Raw genomic sequence first — 18,835 nt, forward strand, 5'->3', positions numbered from 1 at the left:
AATGGGTGGCAAATGCAGAAGCTGCGTTTACGACTACCCGAATACTGGTCTTTGTGCGAACATACGTGAGCAGATTGCAAGAGATACGATTGTCTTGACATGAGATACTAGCCTAGCTAGCTTTGAATTTTTATCCTTTCTGGTCGACTACTGTTTTTCCGCTCGAGGTCTCTGTTATGTAGTATATCAGACTCTTTATGATTGATCCTCTGAGCAGTTGAATATATATTATACATCTATATGAATTTATGTTTTCTTTAGCAGGATCCTACGATCGTATACTAAGCATAGCAGTAACTATAAATTGTGCACCGGCAGCGTTTAGTTACAGAGTAACGTAACTTACTGTGCAGTCGCCGGGAAGATCATCATAGCAACCAGGAACCGGCCAACCAGAGACGGACTGCCCCACTCGGCGACGTAGGCTAAGGCAACGATAAGGCGGTCAGGCTGAAGGCGGTGGTGATTTGTTTGTTTTGCTTTCTTCCTAAAGATTGAAGATGGAAGATTAAAGTAACTAACTAGTTATTTGATTATCTTTCCTGTGTAATCTTGTTCGTGCATATGCAGTTTATGATTGGTAATTCTGTATATGGCATCTTTCTCATTATTGCCGTCCTCATATGATATCCTTCGTTGAACGACTGCGATGGACTGAAGCGGCCATATCACCCACCATACAGACATACAGACATACATACATACTACTACTAAATCCTTAGGTGCGGAGACCCAGACGTGGCTCGCATAAACAGACACAGCACCGCTAGATCATATCGTGGAGACTTCTGATTTGAAAGTTGAAATTTAGTCCCTAGGGCGACCATCAGGTACAATTCGATTTCCTTCCATCTGTTTGTCAACCTTATATCGAAGCACATGCTGCAGCAGTTGTCGTTCTGTTTTGCGCCCAAGTTTCAACCTGAGCGGACTAGTTAACTATACAAACGTCGAACAACGCCGTTTGATTTACGAAATATAAGACCGCCATTCCTCAAAAATAGTTGTCACGTACCCGGCAACTCGATATTTATTACACCCCGGAGACAGTGATCCTCTCGATATTGATACAACATGCCGACATACAGACGTACAACAGCTCGGAGGCGATACCAATGGCCGGAACTGCAATTAAACGTATGGCTCATCACCGTCCTCGCCGGCTCGGGAACATGTCTAGGTATATTTGCCTGGTTCATGGCAGTTCAATCACAGCTAGGGCTTGGTACACCATGGTATGTCTGTCAGACACAAAATCCCATTTCTCCAAACTAACAAACGCTACCACAGGCTCTTCCCCTTCATGACCGTCTGCGGAGCCCTCGGCGTCGCCTTCGTCCTCATCATCCTCATCCTCGCGGCGCAACGATTCCTTCTCCCCGGCATAATAATAATCGGCAGTTTCCTGCTGTTCACGTTATGGTTAACGGGGCTGATAGAGACGGGTCTGCAGCTCTACGGCGCCCAGGCAAATGTCAATTCGAATTGTCAGAATTATGTGTCGAACATGCCGTTCGAAGGGAATACAGTGGAGGCTCTGGCTTGGTTGACGCAGAATAATATATGTAAGGGCCTCGTCTTTCTCTCTTTATTTTTGAAAGCTTGACCGAAATTATTAATGGATTTGTTTGCATAGGCAATTGCTGGAAAGCGGCGTTTGCGTTCGAGCTTGTGAATACAGTATTTTATTTCTGGATGATGGTCATGTCGTGGCAGGTGCATCGGGGCGCCAATTGATGCGAATACAACGATCAGGCGTTGGGGGCTTTGTTTGGGGTAAATAGTGTAAATAGAGGCGAAGTTGGTGTTTTGTATCTCTTCATGCATGGCCGGACGTGTATTACCATGACCGTATGATTTTATGTGTAGTTACCTACGTACTATGGGCATTGGTCCAGACAAATTGCTGATGATGTTTGCTGAAGGCAGGTAGTTTCGATAACCTAATACATAAGTTACTACGTGTTGTGTTGTATCAACAGCGAGTTCGGGCGGGCAGCGCTCAGGGCGCGCGGGCTCCCCGATAACAACCGAACTTCCCCGCGACGCAATCTCCTTTGGGTGCATACTCAGATTAGCATGCCTCGTGCCATTCGCTCGCAGTACACCACGTGAAGCGCAAGCTCAGCCATTGGCCCAATGAGCGAGCCGAGCAGTGCATCCGCAGCTGTGGCGACAAATAGCTGCGCACAATGCACGCTCGCGATGACATCACTTTCGACGCCGAGATCTGTCTAAGCCTCTACTATTACTATGTAGTACTAGTGCTACGATGGAGCCGAGAGAACTAGTGGCTTCGAGCTTTCGATTCAAACAATTTGAAAATACTAACTACGTACTAGCTAGTTAGTTAACGAGTTACTGATACCACGGTGGTATAAAGTCTCCTTTTTCTCTCTCTCCTCCCCCCCCCCCTCTCTCTTCTTGCTTTCCCTCTCCCACACAACCCACTTCAACGATCAGTCAACAAATCAATTTGACACCTACTTCACAATGGATCCCAACCAGCAACAGCAGCAGCAACAGCCTCAACAGGGCAACGACCAGAGCGAGGACTACCTCGACAAGGGTATGCCCCTCCCCCACTTCCCACTACATTCACATAGTACGTAGTATACAGATGACTGATGTATTACAGGCCTCGACTTCATCGAAACGAAGTTCGGCCAAGGAAAAATCGACCCCGTGAAGATGCGCGATACCAACGAGAAGATCACCGATGGTGCTCGTGGCATGTTCGAGAAGTTCACTGGGTATGTTTTTTTTTTTCTCTCCGGGCTTTGTAAAAAGTGGTGACTCCGCAACGGTGACTAACTTGTGTGTCTTTGCGCGTTGTAGAAAGAAGGTCCCTGAGAAGTTCTCCAACTAAATTAATTCACCCACCTACACACCACCATACATATACATTCATGTTTCATGGGAGGCACGTGTTATGATTTGATACCTACGAATGTTTTTGAGGTCTTGAATGATAGCGTAGTATTAGTAATTCATACCAATGTCTAACTTAATTGATACTGGATACCATAGTTACTAGCCACATCGTAATAAGCTGATAAGGACACCTCCCAAGACTGAAATGAAAGTCAATCCACGCTTGCCATCACGCCTTCCATATGCAAGGTAAAAAAATGTACATTACATGTAGTATCACATAATACCGCCAAGAAACAGGAGAAGAAAGAGAGAGAGAGAGAGCAGAAACAAGAAATCAACCGTTATCTTCTCCAATTGCATCTTCGGCATTGTCATCGTAATCTCCGTTCTCAAACGCTTCGAGCATCTCCCTCTCTAGTTCATCTTCGTCGTAATCTGCATTCTCTGTGTAGCTGCTCTGATTGTAACTGCCGTCGTCTTCATCTCTGGCTGCGGTGGTAGTGATACTGTCTTGTTTCGACGTGTCTTCACCATCATCGCCTGCAGATCTCTTGAGGCGCTGGGCAAGATGCGAAGTACCCGATCCTTCGTCTTCGCCGTCACCTTCGGTTTCCTCGTCCCCTTCGCGTTTACGTTTGCGAGATTCCGGGCTTGCTAGAGCGGCTGGCTCTTCTTCTTCTTCACTATCGTTATCCGCATCCTCATCTTCCTCTCCGTCATCGACATAATCCTCATCTTCTTCGTCGTCGCTGTCATCATCATCATCATCATCATCATCATCATCACTTCCTAGAAACTCCTTGAGCTCGTCGTGCACCGCTGCTTGCTCCGCGGCGGTGTATCCAACCGGCGAATGCTCGGTCATTCCGGACGATCTGATGATTTCTTCATTGACATCTGATTACAATTAGCATTAACAATCAGTTTTATTACAATGAATGTGCTGACTCACCCTCGTCATCTGTAAACGACACGCCCGTATCATCGTCCGAAGAAGAAAGCCAGGAACTCTCGATCTTAGAACCGGGCGAACTACCCAATATAGGCTCGCCGCGATCTTCCGGATGAACCGGAATCAGATACGGTTCCTCATTCATGTGTTTCCAGTTTGTCAAGCTGTCCAAAAGCCATTGTGTCGTGACAATCTTGATTCGAGGATACCTCGTTGCCTCCCTTACTTTAGCTGTCCGATTCCGTCCTGCCACCAAATGTGTGGTTTTGGACCCAATTCTCGATGAGATAACAGCTCCGAAGCTTTTAGCCCAGAGGGATATGTCCGCATTCTGTAAATCGGTTCCTAGAGGTAGCACACCAGAAAACACGAGAACAACGCCTCCGAGAACCTTGGCCTTGATCTGTGGCATGACAACTTTGACATCAGGTAGTAATTCCAGGTCAATATCCCGATCCCGGATCGTCTTCTCGCCTCGAAGAGTAGAAATCCGTCCTTTCTCAAGGTTCCTCCTTCGACGCCGTTCATACTCGTCGAAGAATTCCGAATGCACTTTTTCTAGCCGGTCTTGTAAATGAAACAATTCTTGATCGTGATCTTCCAGCAAGTGATGCCTCTGCCGTGTAGTATCCTGGGAATCTTCCATACTTGATGTGGAAGTCTCGCTATCGGCGCCTGCTTGTGACTCTGAGGCATCATCTTCCGCATCGAGTTCCTTTTGCTTCTGTAGCAACGGTCTGTCTTCCACTTGATGCATGATTGTCTCTTCCTGTTGCGTGGCTTGCTCTTGAAGCATGGTCGGATTATCACCTCCGCCCATCGTGAGAAGTTGTTCCAGCGCCGAGACTTCCATTCCAGCTTCTTTCGCTTGGGTAATTCCATTGACATGATGTCCACTAGGAGCAGTTACAGCTGGCTTTTCACCCTTTGTTTTCCCTGGCGCCAACTCCTGCTTCTTTGGCAAAAAGCTCGAATTGATATCGCCAATGCCTACGAAGAAATCGTATGGCGATACTTTGATCAGGTTCGGGTTCCACTTCCAGACATCACCACGGTCGTCAATTATCACCACCATTTTTGTGTCAACAGGAAACAGACGCTGTAGATTTTTTGCGGTAAGACTGCCGCTTTCGTCACGGCTAAGAATGCGATCACCGAAGAGTTTTCGATCGGGATCAATAATGTTCGCGATATGTTGCGCATATGCTCTCGTACCCATGGTGTAGATATGTAGCTCATAGAGTTCGGATATGTTCTGCAGGAAACTTTCTAGCCCAGGCCGAAGTTTAATGTAATACCAGCATCCGCGCATGCCAGGCCCATCATCAGTAAGCTGAAATGCGCGCACATCCTTGACAGCGTCATGGTTCGGATTATTCTTATCCTCCTTCCACTCCCCAACTGTCGGGTCCACCGTCGCGTGGATGATGGTCTGGTCCAAGTCCACTACTAATGACAAACGTTTCGACGCCAACAGCCGGCGCTTTGCGTCTTCTTCCACTCGCGTAGCTTCCCTTTGACTGACTGTAAGCGCGGTATTGTCGTGGACCATCTGAATCGGCGCTCGCATTGCGTCCATGACATCGGTATTGTAATTCGCACTGTAGGTAAGAGGATGTCAATAAATATTTTTGCACAAAGACAGCCAGCGGTGAAGAAGAAGAGGAAGACATACGCTGTCATATCTTTCCCGCACTCCGCACACATGCCTCCAAATTGAACCTCGTGAGCACATGGCTCGTCAATCTCCACAACGTTTACCCTTCTCAAATTAGCCAAATCTTCTCAACTGACAATCAACCATACTTACGGTTCATCGATAATGTCTCCCTTGGATATCTTCCACTCCACTACTGTACCATCAACGCTCGACTCGAATTTGATGGGAAACTCCTTCTGGACCTCGATATCATTGCCCAAGCCATCGCCCTCGATCACAGTCGTCCTGTAGACATACCAGAACAAATGATCACCCCGCTCGACCGAATCGCCTGGGCGCTTGAGCAGCGATTTGACGGTGATGGGGTAATGAAGCGTGGGCGGGAGTCGCAGAAGCATACTCCGTTAGACTCGTCCGAGTCGACTCGTGGCGGTTCAGCTTGGTTCAAACAGTTGATGTTTATTTTATTGTGATAGATGTTCGGCGATATCCTTGCGCGAGTCACTGTGCCATCGCCCGGTGGTGGTGGTGCCCGTCAGCATATGCTCTGTTGGAGATGAATGAAGATCGCCACTAGCAATGATGCAACCAGAGGGCCGATTGCGGACGGAGAGGTATCGGATCAGATGTAGAAATTCAAATTTCGCGAGTATTTGATATGTTCAGGAATGGCGCAAAGCTAGTCTGCGATGAATCTTCGCGCGGCGTGTTGGGGTTGGAAGCAGGCAGGCAACAAGACGGGATGCGGGGACGCAAGGCAGCTGTCGGATAGGCAGGTAATTGGAATGAGAGTAAATCAAGCAGAGAAAAGGGCATAAAATACAGATAGAGATAGGGGGTGTCAATGGACGTTGAGTTGGTTGAAAAGCAAGGTCTTGCGCGGTGGTGAGTCGCAAAACAAATAGAGTAGGTAGGTAGGTAGGTAGGTAGGTAGGCGGTAAAGCAAAAGTCGCGGACTGCGTGCAACTGAGTTACTCCAGTTGGACCGAGTGAAGCTCCAAACAGCTAGCAGCCGTATGGCCGTATCCGGTTTAGCGCACTTCCACGGCTCGGTGATGCCATCAGATATCCGACAGCTGCTGTACGTGTGACACCTACGACGACCAACGATGATTTAATATGATTTGGATAGAATAATCATTTCATTCATAAGATGAGCACTGTATAAACGCATACATCGTACATCGAGACAGCGACCAAAATGACGCGGACTTCTACTCTATTCATCGCGGAAAAAGTACAGGAGGCCGCCATACACGAACAGACTAAAGCAGGGTATCACCTAGAGCACTGCGAACGAGCGAGCAACCCGTGCGGATAGTATCGCCAGCCCCAGTTTCTTCCAGGCTGGGGTTGACCTCCACGAGGTCCATCGCAACCAGGTTTCCGGTCTCATGAACACATTCACAGATAAAGTCGCCCTCCCGAAGAGTAAGACCTCCGCGAACTGGAGTGCCGGTGCTAGGAGCCCATTGTGGGTCGAGAGCATCGACGTCAAAGGACAGGTGGATGGGCGTATCATTGCCAATGTGTGCAAGAGCCATTTCGACGACGCGGCCGATACCATGTCTAGGGTTAGTTAGTAAGGCCATTTCTCCGTTGTCATTCTGATTTCCAACATACCTATCAATGTCGTGCATGCTGAAAGCCTTGATACCATGCTCACGAAGGATCTTCTTCTCCCCGCGATCAACATCGCGCAATCCAATATATACCAACTTATTCAAATTCAACATCTGATCCTTCTCGAGCCAGCCGAAGATGTCCTTCTTCTCCTCCTTGGCAAGTCCCGTAAGGAACGCCACGGGCATGCCATGGATGTTACCGCTGGGGCTCTCCTCGGGAATATTGATATCGGCATGAGCATCGACCCAGATGACTGCGATTTCGCGACCCAATCGCTCACGGATAGCCCTGGCGGTACCAGAGATTGTGCCGATAGCGATCGAATGATCTCCACCAAGTGTCAGGACCATCTTTCCTTGTTTCGCATGTTCGTAGACTTGTTCACTAAGCTTCTGAGTAACTGCGCTCACGGCGCGAGGCTTCTTCATGCCTCTGTGATCCGGATCTTCGGCAGGCATGAGGTCCGCGTAGTCGTGAACGGTGTTGTCGTAGTGGACGTTGTAAGTGAGGTCTTCGTGGAGTTGATCAAGGAGGCCAGATTCGATCAAGGCCATCGGCGCCGCTTCAACACCTGCTTTGCACTGTGGGAATCAACCAGTTAGTCATCTGTACGAGTCAAAAGGTGGTACAGGACTCCTCACCTGGCCACCAGAGAAGCCGACTGCTACGACACCTAGGTCGTTTGGCTTAGACAGGAAGCGCTGCTTGATTGTAGAAGGGGCAGTCATCTTGAATTTCTTCCTTTTGTCAATATGGGGTTGTAGGTGGGTGTATTGTAGTCAGTGGCGAATCTTCTGGTTCTGGTAAGAGGAGGGAATGCGGGGAGGAAAAGCTGATGTCAAAGATAGTTTTCTTTTTTTCTGTATGAGATCGAAAGGAGAGGAAGAATAGGGTCACGGGTTCAGCAAAGAGGAAGAATCCTTCTTAAATAAAAGAGAGAAAGACAGAATTCGGGCGCCCCCTTGATTGTCCATGTTTCTGGTGGTTTGACAAAAGGTAGTTCAGGATTGTTCGCGTGGAGCTGCTTTTAGCGGTCGAAGCTCCCCAGGTAACCAGGTTGAGGTGGGCTTATCCGCCGCCAACCGTCGAGTGATCTCTCCCGTTTGTAACATCTTCCGGCCTCAATTCCCCTAAGTACAGGTTGAACCGGAGGACACGAATCGCTCCGAATTTAGGTCGGAAAAATTTTTCGCTCTGATTGATTGCGTCGCACATATTTCCTTTTACGTCGGAGTGCTTGGAAATGAACTTTAAGCTAAATGTTACGTTGTAGCAAGGGTATCATCTATCTATACAACAAATCATGCCTATAAATATCGTACATATATGGCTTGCAACAGGACACAGATGTAGATTGTTGTACATCATTGCCCTCCCAAGATCAATTCTCGTACAATCTCTTCAGCGCGTTGTGCTTCAACGCGACCCTTTTCTCCCAGGCGCATCATTTGTCCTACAAACCAGCCAATCTTTCCCAATTGATTCTTTTCCCGGATCTGTGCAACCATTTGTGGGTTTTCCTCAATCAACGAGTTCGCCAAAGCGATGTATTCATCTCTGGATAGAGGTCGCAGTAGAAGATTCTCTTCTTCGAGGAGTTGATGAATTGGCCGTTGATCTCCTTCAAAGATCATCGCGAGAACTTGTTTCGCGACAGAGCTGGTGATCTTTTTGCGTAACAATTGATCAATGAGTTCCGCGAGGGTTTGGGCCGAGATGCGATCAGCATGCCAGGTTACATCTGACTTGGTGTGCAATGCTCCCAATTCGTGTAGCACCCAGTTGGCGGCTGCTCTACCCAGCAGTTTGTTGGCCGTGTCGCCGTCTTCACCATGGCGAAGGGCCAGGAGCGCATCGACGACGTCCTGGTAATATTCTAGTCGTGCGCCGTCATCCAGTTCCACCAAAGGCTTTGCATCTTCAAGACTCAGTCCGTAGGATGATCCAATAAGCATGGATAAAAGCTGGTCGGGTAAAGCAGGAAGTGTATCCTTCAATGCAGACACTAACCCGTCGTCGATAACAAGAGGTTTCAGGTCTGGGTCTGGCATATAGCGATAGTCGACTTCGCCTTCCTTGCTACGTAGTTTTCGAGTCTCGGTGCTGCCAATCGACCAACCTCTCGTCTCGACTTCGACGGTACCTCCGGATTCGAGGACTCGTATTTGACGGTCGCGCTCCGCTATAATGGCGTCTTCGACTGCTTTGAAGCTGCTGAGGTTCTTGATTTCGGTCCGCTGGCCCAAGCCCTGAACTCCATAGTACTCTCCAGCACCCGGTGGCGCATCGCGTCGTCGAACAGAGACATTGACATCTGCACGCAGGCCACCTAATTCCATACCCGTGGTCACCGCACTTGTAGCTTGTAGAATAGCCTGTATTTTCTTAACACAGGCCGCCGCGGTAGCAGGCGAATGAATCTGAGGCATAGTGATGATTTCGATTAGAGGGTGCGAGACACGGTTGAAATCTAGAAAATGAGCGGATGGCGAATGTTCGTGGGATTTGGCAGTGTCTTGCTCTAATTGTATTTGTTTGATATCCACGCGGACGGATTTTCCATCCTCGGGTGCAATGCCATCGTAGTCATGGAGCTCGATAAATCCATTTCGTGCAAACGGTTCTAAATGAATTGCAATCAGTTTTTTATCCCCCGCCATATCCTTGGGTTTGCGCTTGCGTACCGTAGTACTGAGTGATTTGATAGCCGGCTGGCTGATCCTGGTAGAAATAATGTTTTCGATCGAAGCGACTTGTATGCTGAATATCACAGTTGAGAGCTATGGCAGCGCGAAGTGCAGGAAGTAGGGTCGCGGCTTGAAATTCCTAATGTGAAATGGAAGTGTTAGTACAATCTTCACAAATCGAGCAATGAGGCGAATAACATACTGGCTGTGAGCCTGGAAATGCCAGATCGAATAGAGCCACATTGGTATTTGGCTCCGCGACAGTAGATGTTGGTGCTTCTGTAACTAATTGTCAGCATACTCAATCATGCAATCGTCGCACAGTGTACGGACTTGAGAAAAGCTTCGCTTCCGAATTCAATTGCGCATGTATCTCAATTCCCACCGTCAATTCCCATCCATCATTAGCTGCCACTTGTTTCTTGCCTCGACCATTCCGACTTTGTGACTTTGCTCTTTTGGCTTCTTCCTTCAATTGCTTGCGGAGAGGGACAAACTCGTTCGGCCGGTGGACATTTGCGTCGGTGTTTACTGTTCGCCGGAGAGGTTGATACAGCCTGACTGCGGGCTGTTCTGGAATTAACAGTGGGCGGCAGCGAAGGCGAGCCGCGGCAAGATAACGAGAGTACCATAGACGTGGCATCTGTAACAGTGTTGGATCCGTTTCCTGTGATGGTGGAAAAAGAACGGAGCTATTCCTAGTTTATTTATGATGATCGAACATAAATTACCGGAATGTATATTTTACGAGCCCATACGAATATAAGCTACAATAACGCATGTTCATTGGCTTGCTGCTATATAGGTCGTAACGATAATTACGAGCTGGTACTCGCGATATCTAAAATGTAATTTGATTGATGTACGTACAGTCATTCTGGTATGAACTTTCTAGAAAGTCGGATGAGAACCGATTGCTCGTATTTCCGGTCTGTTCCTCCCAAGTCTGTACACCTCATCATTCAACCCGACTAGACAAAATCTTCCCATCTCAGGCAACGAATAGGTGGCCCAGAGGTGTTCTGTGTGCTTGTCCATGATATACACCCGTAGAGCATCGGAATATAGCTATGTAAGCGCCTAAGTTGCCTAGGCCTGGATTCGATGGTGTATGAAAGCTTGATCATGCTCTGTAGAAATAATGTTCGAATAGAACTGTGTTGGAAGGAATAAGATCAAGATGACACCCTAAAATACTTCCTCTGTTGAGGAGAGTCCAAACGGCTTGCATTCAAAGCTGACGTATATGTGGATGCGTTCTGCCAAGCAGGTTGTTTCGTGGCAAGATATGTCTGAAGCCCTAATCTTTCCCAAAACGGAAAGTCCCATCCACACCCAGGTGTCGCGCCTCAACACCTGAGAGGACCGCATTATTGTCATAGAAAGTGCCAGTGTCATGACAGACAATCCATGAGCAAGAATACATATGTAATTGTGTTTATCATTGACATGGCGAGGGTGTACACACTTCTGCCTCTTCTAGCTGGGTGAATATTTAAGTTCGATATCGTTTCGGTTTCGCTGGATTCTGCTGCGCAGATTGATTCTGTTTCCTCTTTCCTACATATCTTTCCGCATGCTCCAGGTGTATCTCGACATCGTCGTCGCCAAAGACCTCGCGATCTGTCGATGCTCTGGTTATAATGACTTTTGGCAGTTGCTGCGGAACATCGTCATCTAGTTGATCGGATTTTGATCGAAAGCACATTCTCGCGGATTCTTGCATCCAAAAGCGTGACATGCGTAGATTTGCTGTCAAAATCAATTATGTCTATTATTTACAGAGTCCTGGGTAGGCGCTTGCTATATATGCATGAACAATGTCAACGCTCAGGCAGCTGAATTGACTTGGAATACTGCGCATGCGGCTGAGTTTCTTTGCGACACGAGACACACATACATAGAGTTACCGGTACAGAGAGACATAATTTGCGCGCTTAGGATCAAAAATCAATACGAATGATCTCTGGGGCGGTGACATCGGATGGAAGCCTTGGAAGAACTAGTACATCCACAGGGCCTTCGCGATAGATAGGGCGCCCCAAGGTCAATCCGAAGCCCTAAGTCTTCAGACTAAACAAGCCCTGAAGGCGCCCCGGCAGTCTGGTTCTTGATTGACTGATCCATTTCGTTATCGATAACTAACCAGAGTCATGCTTCTAGCCTTCTTCAGAGTCTAAAATCTACTAGTGAGACTAGTCGGTGTTAGCGTTACTGCTATTGTTGATCTCAAGTTGTGTTACAAGACCATTATTGCTACCCTCACATCCCCGGGTTGAGTATGTTGAAATGAATAATTAGTTGATGCCTTTTGTTCATCATAAAGACTTGTAGCGTAATTCATCTGTTAAGTTTGACTCGTTATCTGCGAAACGCGACGCAAGGAGGCCCCGGATTACCAGTAAGCGAGTCGCTGACTGCCAACGAAGCATCGTCCCACTGGCACCAATACGGCGTCTTAGTCTTGACTCTGACCTGCACCAGGTCGGAAAAAGAGAAGCGTTCGTATGACCTGACAGCTGACTGGCTGAAATGAGTTACAACATGATACAGTCACGCTAACCCTCCTCAACTACTCGCTTTTAGTTGATAATCCAACCAAACCGCTCGGGATTTCGACGGTGACCCGCCTTGAAGCCTCACATTTTCGGAAGAAAAAGAGAGAAATAGAAATGCTTTTTTTCTTTCCCGTCTGCTTACACTTCTTTCATTGTTTCCACCTTGTTTTGTTGTCTTACCTTAACATCAACCGGAAGATGAAAATACAAAGAGACAGACTATAATTATAGTACGATATCCAGGCGTTCAGACATTGAAGATGATGACGATGGGGGCCGCACCTGAATCGTTTCAGAATTGCATTCCCCAGACTCAGATTGCGACTTCTCCGTAGCGTCCACTCTATCTACAACATCCAAGCCTTCAGATCAGCAATCGGCGACATTTTTTTCGATCGTTCTGTCTTTTCATTGTTCCAAAGATAATAATACGGCTGGCCCGCTTGCATTCTGGTTCCCTTTCTACCCTGAAGGAGGGGTCGGATCTAGGGTTGGGAGCCCGAGCCCTGATAGGCGTTACGTACTGGTGCAGCAAGGAGGTGTCGTACCGTACTACATTGTCATATCTACTACATGATCAAAGTAGTGCTACTAGAGTAGCACCTGATTTCACCCCTATTGACCTGGGAATTCTTCAAACTCGCGTTTCGAATGTGACCTGAACATCTTTTGAATTTATATTGACTGGTCGCGCCTATTCAACTTTCTTGACCCGAGTTCACTTCGAAAAACGAATCTTGTTATATGACATGAATATTGAGGACCTAAACTGGCATCAAATTGTTACCTTTATCGGAACCTTACGATAGGTTGAACACACCACTACAATGCCTGCGAGTGTTGCCGGTCGACGAAAGGACAGCAGGGCTGCCCGCAACAAACCACCTCCTTCAACAGCCAGGAAGGCGCCGGCATCTGCTGTTCCCTTGCCAGTAGTTATAGAAGCAAGCCCGGGTGTGCCTTCCAAGCCAGAGACAGAGCTAGGGATGCAGCAACAGACACAGGTTGGAACCGAGCTTATTATAATGCAAACTGGCGCGCCTTCTAACAAACCGAATGTATTTCAATTCCTCCAGGAAGGCGACTCATCCTCAACATCATCCGAAAATACCGACTCGGATTCAGATGACGGTCAGGAAGAGGAAGGGTTGCAAGCCCTTGCTCAGGCGCAACCACCGCTAGATACTAGGGATACACATTCCTCATACCTTATTTCACCGGAATCCTCCTTTCGAGCTAGCAGTCCGGAGCAGACATTTTCAGTTACTTCCAGAGACTCGGTTATAAGTGATCCAACAACATCTCCTGACGGCTCACCTGCAACAGCCTATTTGCGCTTGGCCAATAGACAGAATCTACAAAAGATCGCACAAGCGCGAAGCCGCCGTGAAGTCGTACATCAAAGACAAAGCCCGCCACCTACAGACGACGAAGACGACGAGCACGACGAGCATTCGGATTATTCGGCCCCTGAGGACTATTACATGAATGAGCGCATGCACTATCACCAGCAGAAGCAGCATCAACAACAGCAGCAACATCGTTCACATACAGGCCGTCCACACGCTCACAGACAAAGAAAGATTAGAGACCGAAGCAAAAATTCTAGACGGGGAATATCACTATCCCCGGAAAGAAGTGCAGGTCAACTGGTAAAGACTGAACCGAGCGACAAGAACAATAAAGTCGTTAAAACACCAAGTGCAGAGCCCAAATTATTCTCAGGTTACGCCCTCCTAGCCTCCAAGCTGGATTCCTCAACATCACCATCATCGACGGATCCAAAGAATGGAGACCGGAGACTCGTTCCTGTATACCGACGATTCGAGAATGTCAACCACCGCATTATTTTGCATCTGCAAGATGAGATATCGCAATTAGAGGAGGAACTTCAGATGATGGATGAATATGAAGCGAAACATCGCGCTACAATGGTCGAAAAAGGAGGGTCAGAACAAATGGAACCAGCTTCGAGACGGATGGATGTTGAAGCTGCTGGGAGATACTCGGCGTTTCACGCGCGGCGTCTGGAGCTGGTTGATAGGCTTGCTTATAAAGTCAATCAATACAGTAAGTTACTCCTCTTTCTACCCTTTTGTGAACACTTAGACTAATCCGGAAATCAGATGACGCCCTTACCAATTACGCCAAACTAAACCGAATCCTTCCTAAGGCTTCATCCAAGGATATCCAAACATACCGTACCTGGATGAACGAAAACACACCCATCGCCAAAAACGAAACTCGATTTCTGGATCATGACCTAGATCTGGTTTCCCTCAAAGCTGCAATCGACGCTATTCCAGTAGCAACTGTACGCGGCGAGAACAGTGCTAGTATTCTCTATTTCATAATTGGCGTGCTGGCAACTGCATTGTTATTACCGCTTTTGGCTTATTGACCAACCTAGCCCTAACCTCTCGATTTGGTCTCAATTTTGCGCTTCAAAAACTCGCTTTAGACTTTGATTCCCCCGGCAGGATTTTCGGGCTCGGGTATTTTCTGCTTTTCTCATTTGTTTTATTTGATACCTCCAAACTATGGATATGGTTGGCTTTGATACAGGTGCAGGCAACCGGGAAAAGTGTGCTATGATTTGTTTCCAAGGTTCGATACCTACCAACACATGTATACATTACCAAACTTGTGAAGACTACGTTTAACGAAATAATGATCATAACGATTAATGGGATTTATTACACAACTACCTCCTTCTATCCTAACAAACGAAAAGATGTAAAGCAGAACAAAATACCAACAAAGATTAGCTGATCTGCCCTGGTGCCGTCTTTTTGATATCGAACAAGACAGAAATTAGAATAAAAATAAAGGGTTGGGGTGGAAATCAGAGATAGAGAATTGAAACTTGAAATAATACACCTGTTTATGTGTTGACGGTTGCCACCCCGAGTCATTGATTGATTCATCAATGACATTCCTTTAAACACGGCTGGAAGGCAAGAAGAAAATTGGAACCCCCGAAAGGAGCAAGTGGAAGGATAATAATAGATTAGACAAAGACAGGAGCCACTGTTCAAGAAACACCCATACGAAATCATAATACCAAAGGGACACAGGGATTCTAATACACATACACACACCGAGCGCCGATCCGCTGCCAAACTCATTTTGTTTAAGTGGAATAAAAGAACAAATAGAAGATAAGAAGGAGCATGTCAAAGCGGCAAATAAATCCTTTGTTTAGACCAATCCGAAACAGAAAAACAAGAAGTTGAAGGAAGAACTCATGAAGTGGCTGGTGTAGGAGTAGCACTCTGCTTTGTAGCCGGACTTTCACTTCGTCCTTGAGAGGAGGCTTGCGCAATGCTTTGTGGAGGATTAGGAGTTCCTGATACTTGACGGGAGGCTTCCATCTGTGCCTTCTGTCGTGCTAGGGCCATAGCCTGTTCTGCGGCCGCATTCCGATAATGAGCTGCTGCAACATTAGGAGACATGGCATATTGTCCCGGAGCTTGTGTTGCCGATGGTGGGTAATTCGCGTACGCGGCAGGTGAATGCCCCGTTTGCTGAGGATAATACCGCTGAGCGTTCCCTGATGCCGGGTTCAGGTACGCTGTACGCGCGGCGCTCTGTGGTGTGGCATACGCTTGAGGCTTTTGTGGAGAAGCACTTCTTCCTGCAGCATATGCAGGATTCTGTTGATAACCCGGTCCCGGGGAAGGGACCGATTGTCCGCTGTAAGGAGCGTAGCCATTTGGTGTAGCCCTTGGCTGATATTGCCCCGGCGAATATGCGGGGATGTTGCTTGGCCGTTGGGATGGCGAGGCCTGCGGACGAAGACCGGCATAGTTTTGTTGTGGCGTACTAGCTCCGGGAGTGTAAGGCGTAGACGACGATGGGCGGCCCTGGTAGTAGCTCTGTGGGCCAGTAGCTGGTTGCTGATGCCGGGCATTTGTGGAGTACATGCGTTGTTGATTGTATCCAGGAGTGGCTTGATAGGACCCTGTTCGCGAGGGCGTTGCAGCAGGGGCAGTTGCGGCGAGTCGTCTCTGTAAGAGCGAATAGTCATCCTCCTCCATGGTTCCGTTGTAGGTCGGCATCTCCACCAGGATCTTCTGACTGATATTAAGCTCAGCTAACTGGTCTCCATTCAATTTTGCAACAGCATAGGGAGGAAGGTTCGAGATGATGGCCGCTAATCCCGACTTCAGAGTTTCGTACGTTGCAAGTTCTGCCGCAGATGGGGAACTTGGTGTTCCGGCCTTTTCATCAGTTTTCGATTCACCTTGCGATGGTAATTCCAGATTGCGATTTCGACGGAAAGAGTTCAAAGTTTGCAACAGCTCAGAGATGTCTTGAAGTACTGCATCAACATCCTTGTCTTCCAAAACTGCCTCGTCTGTCTCTTCCGGTTTGGCCTCAAGGGAACCTTTTTCAAGGAATGACTTGACGTCCTCTTCTAGAGTAGTTTCGTCGAGTTCAGGAAGTGTCTGATCCTTGTCTAGTCGAGTTGCTTTGTGAAGTGCTAACATCGTATTAAATCGTATAGAGCCCCTCTTCGCCCACCACATGCTGTTCTTAGCATCTGACTGTATAACGGCATGTGAACTGTCGAATGAAGGAGCAAATGAGGAATAAGCGCCGTATAGGAGGGCTGTATCGTCGATGATATTTCGAGCATTCTGAATGCTGCTTTCCCCTTCACTCCCAAGGAGATTCTGCTCTTTCTCTCGTCGACTCCAATACGAGTGAGATACACTATCTCCACCGTAATGCAGCCAGCAGCCAGATGGAAGTTTGGCGAATGAATGATGATGTTTTTGTCCTAAAATTGCATCATAATTTGTGATGGCGTCAAATGGGTCAACCCAGGTACTCGACGGATCCCTCGCCCAGGCTCGGCCCCGATGTGGAGGCTCTAGCTGAGCAAGTGTGGAGCGCGGCGCAAATACTTCACCAAATGTCTTGACCGGTTTTTCGTCCATTTCTAAATTGAATGGAATGGCTCGGGTAGTTGTAATGCCATTCGGCAATCTGTCCTCAGGGAAAGTCACAGGCTTATCGGAGGCAGATTTGGGGTCATTTAACTTCTGTAAGCTAGAAAAGAGTTGTTTGGCATTGGAGGAGGTTCCCCCATAAAGGGTCAGAGTTTTCCTGTCGTGGCGTGTAATATCTCGAGGCGATTCGTCGGTAGCAGGTTCAATCTTGACCTGGGCAGAACCTTGAGACAGAGCTAGATGGATGAGGTCGTTTAAGCGATCCTTAAGAGCCGCAACCCTCGTCTGCACTGATGAAACATCTCCATTGTCAACCGCAGTCTGTCTTTCGACAATAGCTGCGCATGCCTGGTCCACGTCATTCAAAAAACCTTGATATGACAAATATTGTTCTGCAGCGACGCGGGCTTCGATGGTATCCAAATTGTTATCATCATCCGAGAGCTTTGGTCGTTTGGAGCGAGGTTTTGAAGGCGACGATGGTGTTAGGGACGAACGGAAAGCGGAAAGATGCTCATCATCCCTGAATTGGGTTAGCAAGCCTGAAAATTGCCAATAATTTTCGAACTGTCGGTCTTACTGAGCAGCAATCTGTATAATGTAGCGCAAACTCCTGTTTAGCTCTACCTTCTCCTCTTCACTAGTTTTCACTGTAGATTTCTTCTCTTGCGTGGGGTTTGCTTCTGGGGTCGAGGCACGCTTTCGTTTTCCAGGTGTCGAGGGTGTTGCAGACTCATCTGATGGAGGATGGAGGACCCCGTTTGTTAGGGGCATGGTGGCCGCTTCCCCTGCTATTTCACTGGCCATGGCGTTGTCCGGGAACTTTTTCTAGACGCGCAAACAAGAACACGTCCCCACGAGGAAGCGATCCCAATCAATGGCGCACGTCAAGCCACGACCATGAAATTGAGGAATGAACGACTGGTTACAAGTTAATGTATTCGAGGCGACTTCTGGGCTAAGTAAGCGCTGCGAAGGTGCGTCCTCGACTCTTTGAGACAAGCTGGTGATCGCGTCCGGGGATCGCAAAAACGCCTCTGCACCGTAGCGTCGACCGGCTTTCAACAGCACGGGAAGCACAGGGGGGGGTGTAATCGTGCGGCACCACGCACGAATTGCTGTTGAAGAAAGCAGAAAAAATCGAGAAAGAAGCTCGATAGATCCAGCTAGAATTCGAAGCGAGAACAGGACTCAGGTAAGGATAGGCCGTCAATGAAGGAGGTTCAATTCTCTAACGATCTACGGTTGGCCCAATGCGGGTTAGCGCTCAAGTCCTGTGACGCCGGGAACGCCAGCCACTCACAAGCTTTACATCACGTGAGCTGCCAACCGGAAATAATCCTGCGTCGCTGATTGGTGCCGCGGCCATCCTTCTTTCTTTCCCTGGTTGCTTATTTTGTCGTTAGTTTTTCTGATCCGCGTTCAACGTTGCGAGCAAGAGCTTTTTGGACCATCAATTTGCGCTATCAGCAGTGTCTGCATCTGTATAGAAGGCAGAGGATTCGAATGCGTTACTC

The 18,835-nt window shown here is 47.9% G+C and overlaps 7 protein-coding genes across 7 annotated transcripts; 3 read left to right on the forward strand and 4 right to left on the reverse strand.

Annotated features, from left to right (window-relative positions):
* Nucleotides 1-1,074: 1,074 nt before the first annotated feature.
* Nucleotides 1,075-1,737, forward strand: EYB26_000379 (uncharacterized protein; the record flags this gene model as incomplete). Its single annotated transcript, XM_054259695.1, has 3 exons — nt 1,075-1,235; nt 1,291-1,565; nt 1,637-1,737. 3 exons carry the CDS (start codon nt 1,075-1,077, stop codon nt 1,735-1,737), a joined length of 537 nt encoding a protein of 178 aa, XP_054115670.1.
* A 756-nt stretch (nt 1,738-2,493) lies between these two features.
* On the forward strand, nt 2,494-2,869 carry EYB26_000380 (uncharacterized protein; the record flags this gene model as incomplete). Its single annotated transcript, XM_054259696.1, has 3 exons — nt 2,494-2,569; nt 2,639-2,753; nt 2,839-2,869. The coding sequence occupies 3 exons, from the start codon at nt 2,494-2,496 to the stop codon at nt 2,867-2,869; spliced, it is 222 nt and encodes a 73-aa protein (XP_054115671.1).
* A 342-nt stretch (nt 2,870-3,211) lies between these two features.
* On the reverse strand, nt 3,212-5,887 carry EYB26_000381 (uncharacterized protein; the record flags this gene model as incomplete). The annotated part of the gene is made up of 4 exons (XM_054259697.1): nt 3,212-3,774; nt 3,830-5,430; nt 5,505-5,591; nt 5,640-5,887. 4 exons carry the CDS (start codon nt 5,885-5,887, stop codon nt 3,212-3,214), a joined length of 2,499 nt encoding a protein of 832 aa, XP_054115672.1.
* An 867-nt stretch (nt 5,888-6,754) lies between these two features.
* Nucleotides 6,755-7,843, reverse strand: EYB26_000382 (uncharacterized protein; the record flags this gene model as incomplete). Its single annotated transcript, XM_054259698.1, has 3 exons — nt 6,755-7,058; nt 7,113-7,696; nt 7,757-7,843. 3 exons carry the CDS (start codon nt 7,841-7,843, stop codon nt 6,755-6,757), a joined length of 975 nt encoding a protein of 324 aa, XP_054115673.1.
* A 636-nt stretch (nt 7,844-8,479) lies between these two features.
* On the reverse strand, nt 8,480-10,445 carry EYB26_000383 (uncharacterized protein; the record flags this gene model as incomplete). Its single annotated transcript, XM_054259699.1, has 4 exons — nt 8,480-9,738; nt 9,800-9,941; nt 10,005-10,081; nt 10,136-10,445. The coding sequence occupies 4 exons, from the start codon at nt 10,443-10,445 to the stop codon at nt 8,480-8,482; spliced, it is 1,788 nt and encodes a 595-aa protein (XP_054115674.1).
* A 2,742-nt stretch (nt 10,446-13,187) lies between these two features.
* Nucleotides 13,188-14,761, forward strand: EYB26_000384 (uncharacterized protein; the record flags this gene model as incomplete). The annotated part of the gene is made up of 3 exons (XM_054259700.1): nt 13,188-13,364; nt 13,437-14,430; nt 14,487-14,761. 3 exons carry the CDS (start codon nt 13,188-13,190, stop codon nt 14,759-14,761), a joined length of 1,446 nt encoding a protein of 481 aa, XP_054115675.1.
* Nucleotides 14,762-15,605: 844 nt separating this feature from the next.
* EYB26_000385 (uncharacterized protein) lies at nt 15,606-18,092 on the reverse strand (the record flags this gene model as incomplete). Its single annotated transcript, XM_054259701.1, has 2 exons — nt 15,606-17,841; nt 17,899-18,092. 2 exons carry the CDS (start codon nt 18,090-18,092, stop codon nt 15,606-15,608), a joined length of 2,430 nt encoding a protein of 809 aa, XP_054115676.1.
* Nucleotides 18,093-18,835: the final 743 nt, after the last annotated feature.

The sequence above is a fragment of the Talaromyces marneffei genome, chromosome 1 (genome assembly GCF_009556855.1).
Source record: "Talaromyces marneffei chromosome 1, complete sequence".
NCBI classification, from domain to species: Eukaryota; Fungi; Ascomycota; class Eurotiomycetes; order Eurotiales; family Trichocomaceae; genus Talaromyces; species Talaromyces marneffei.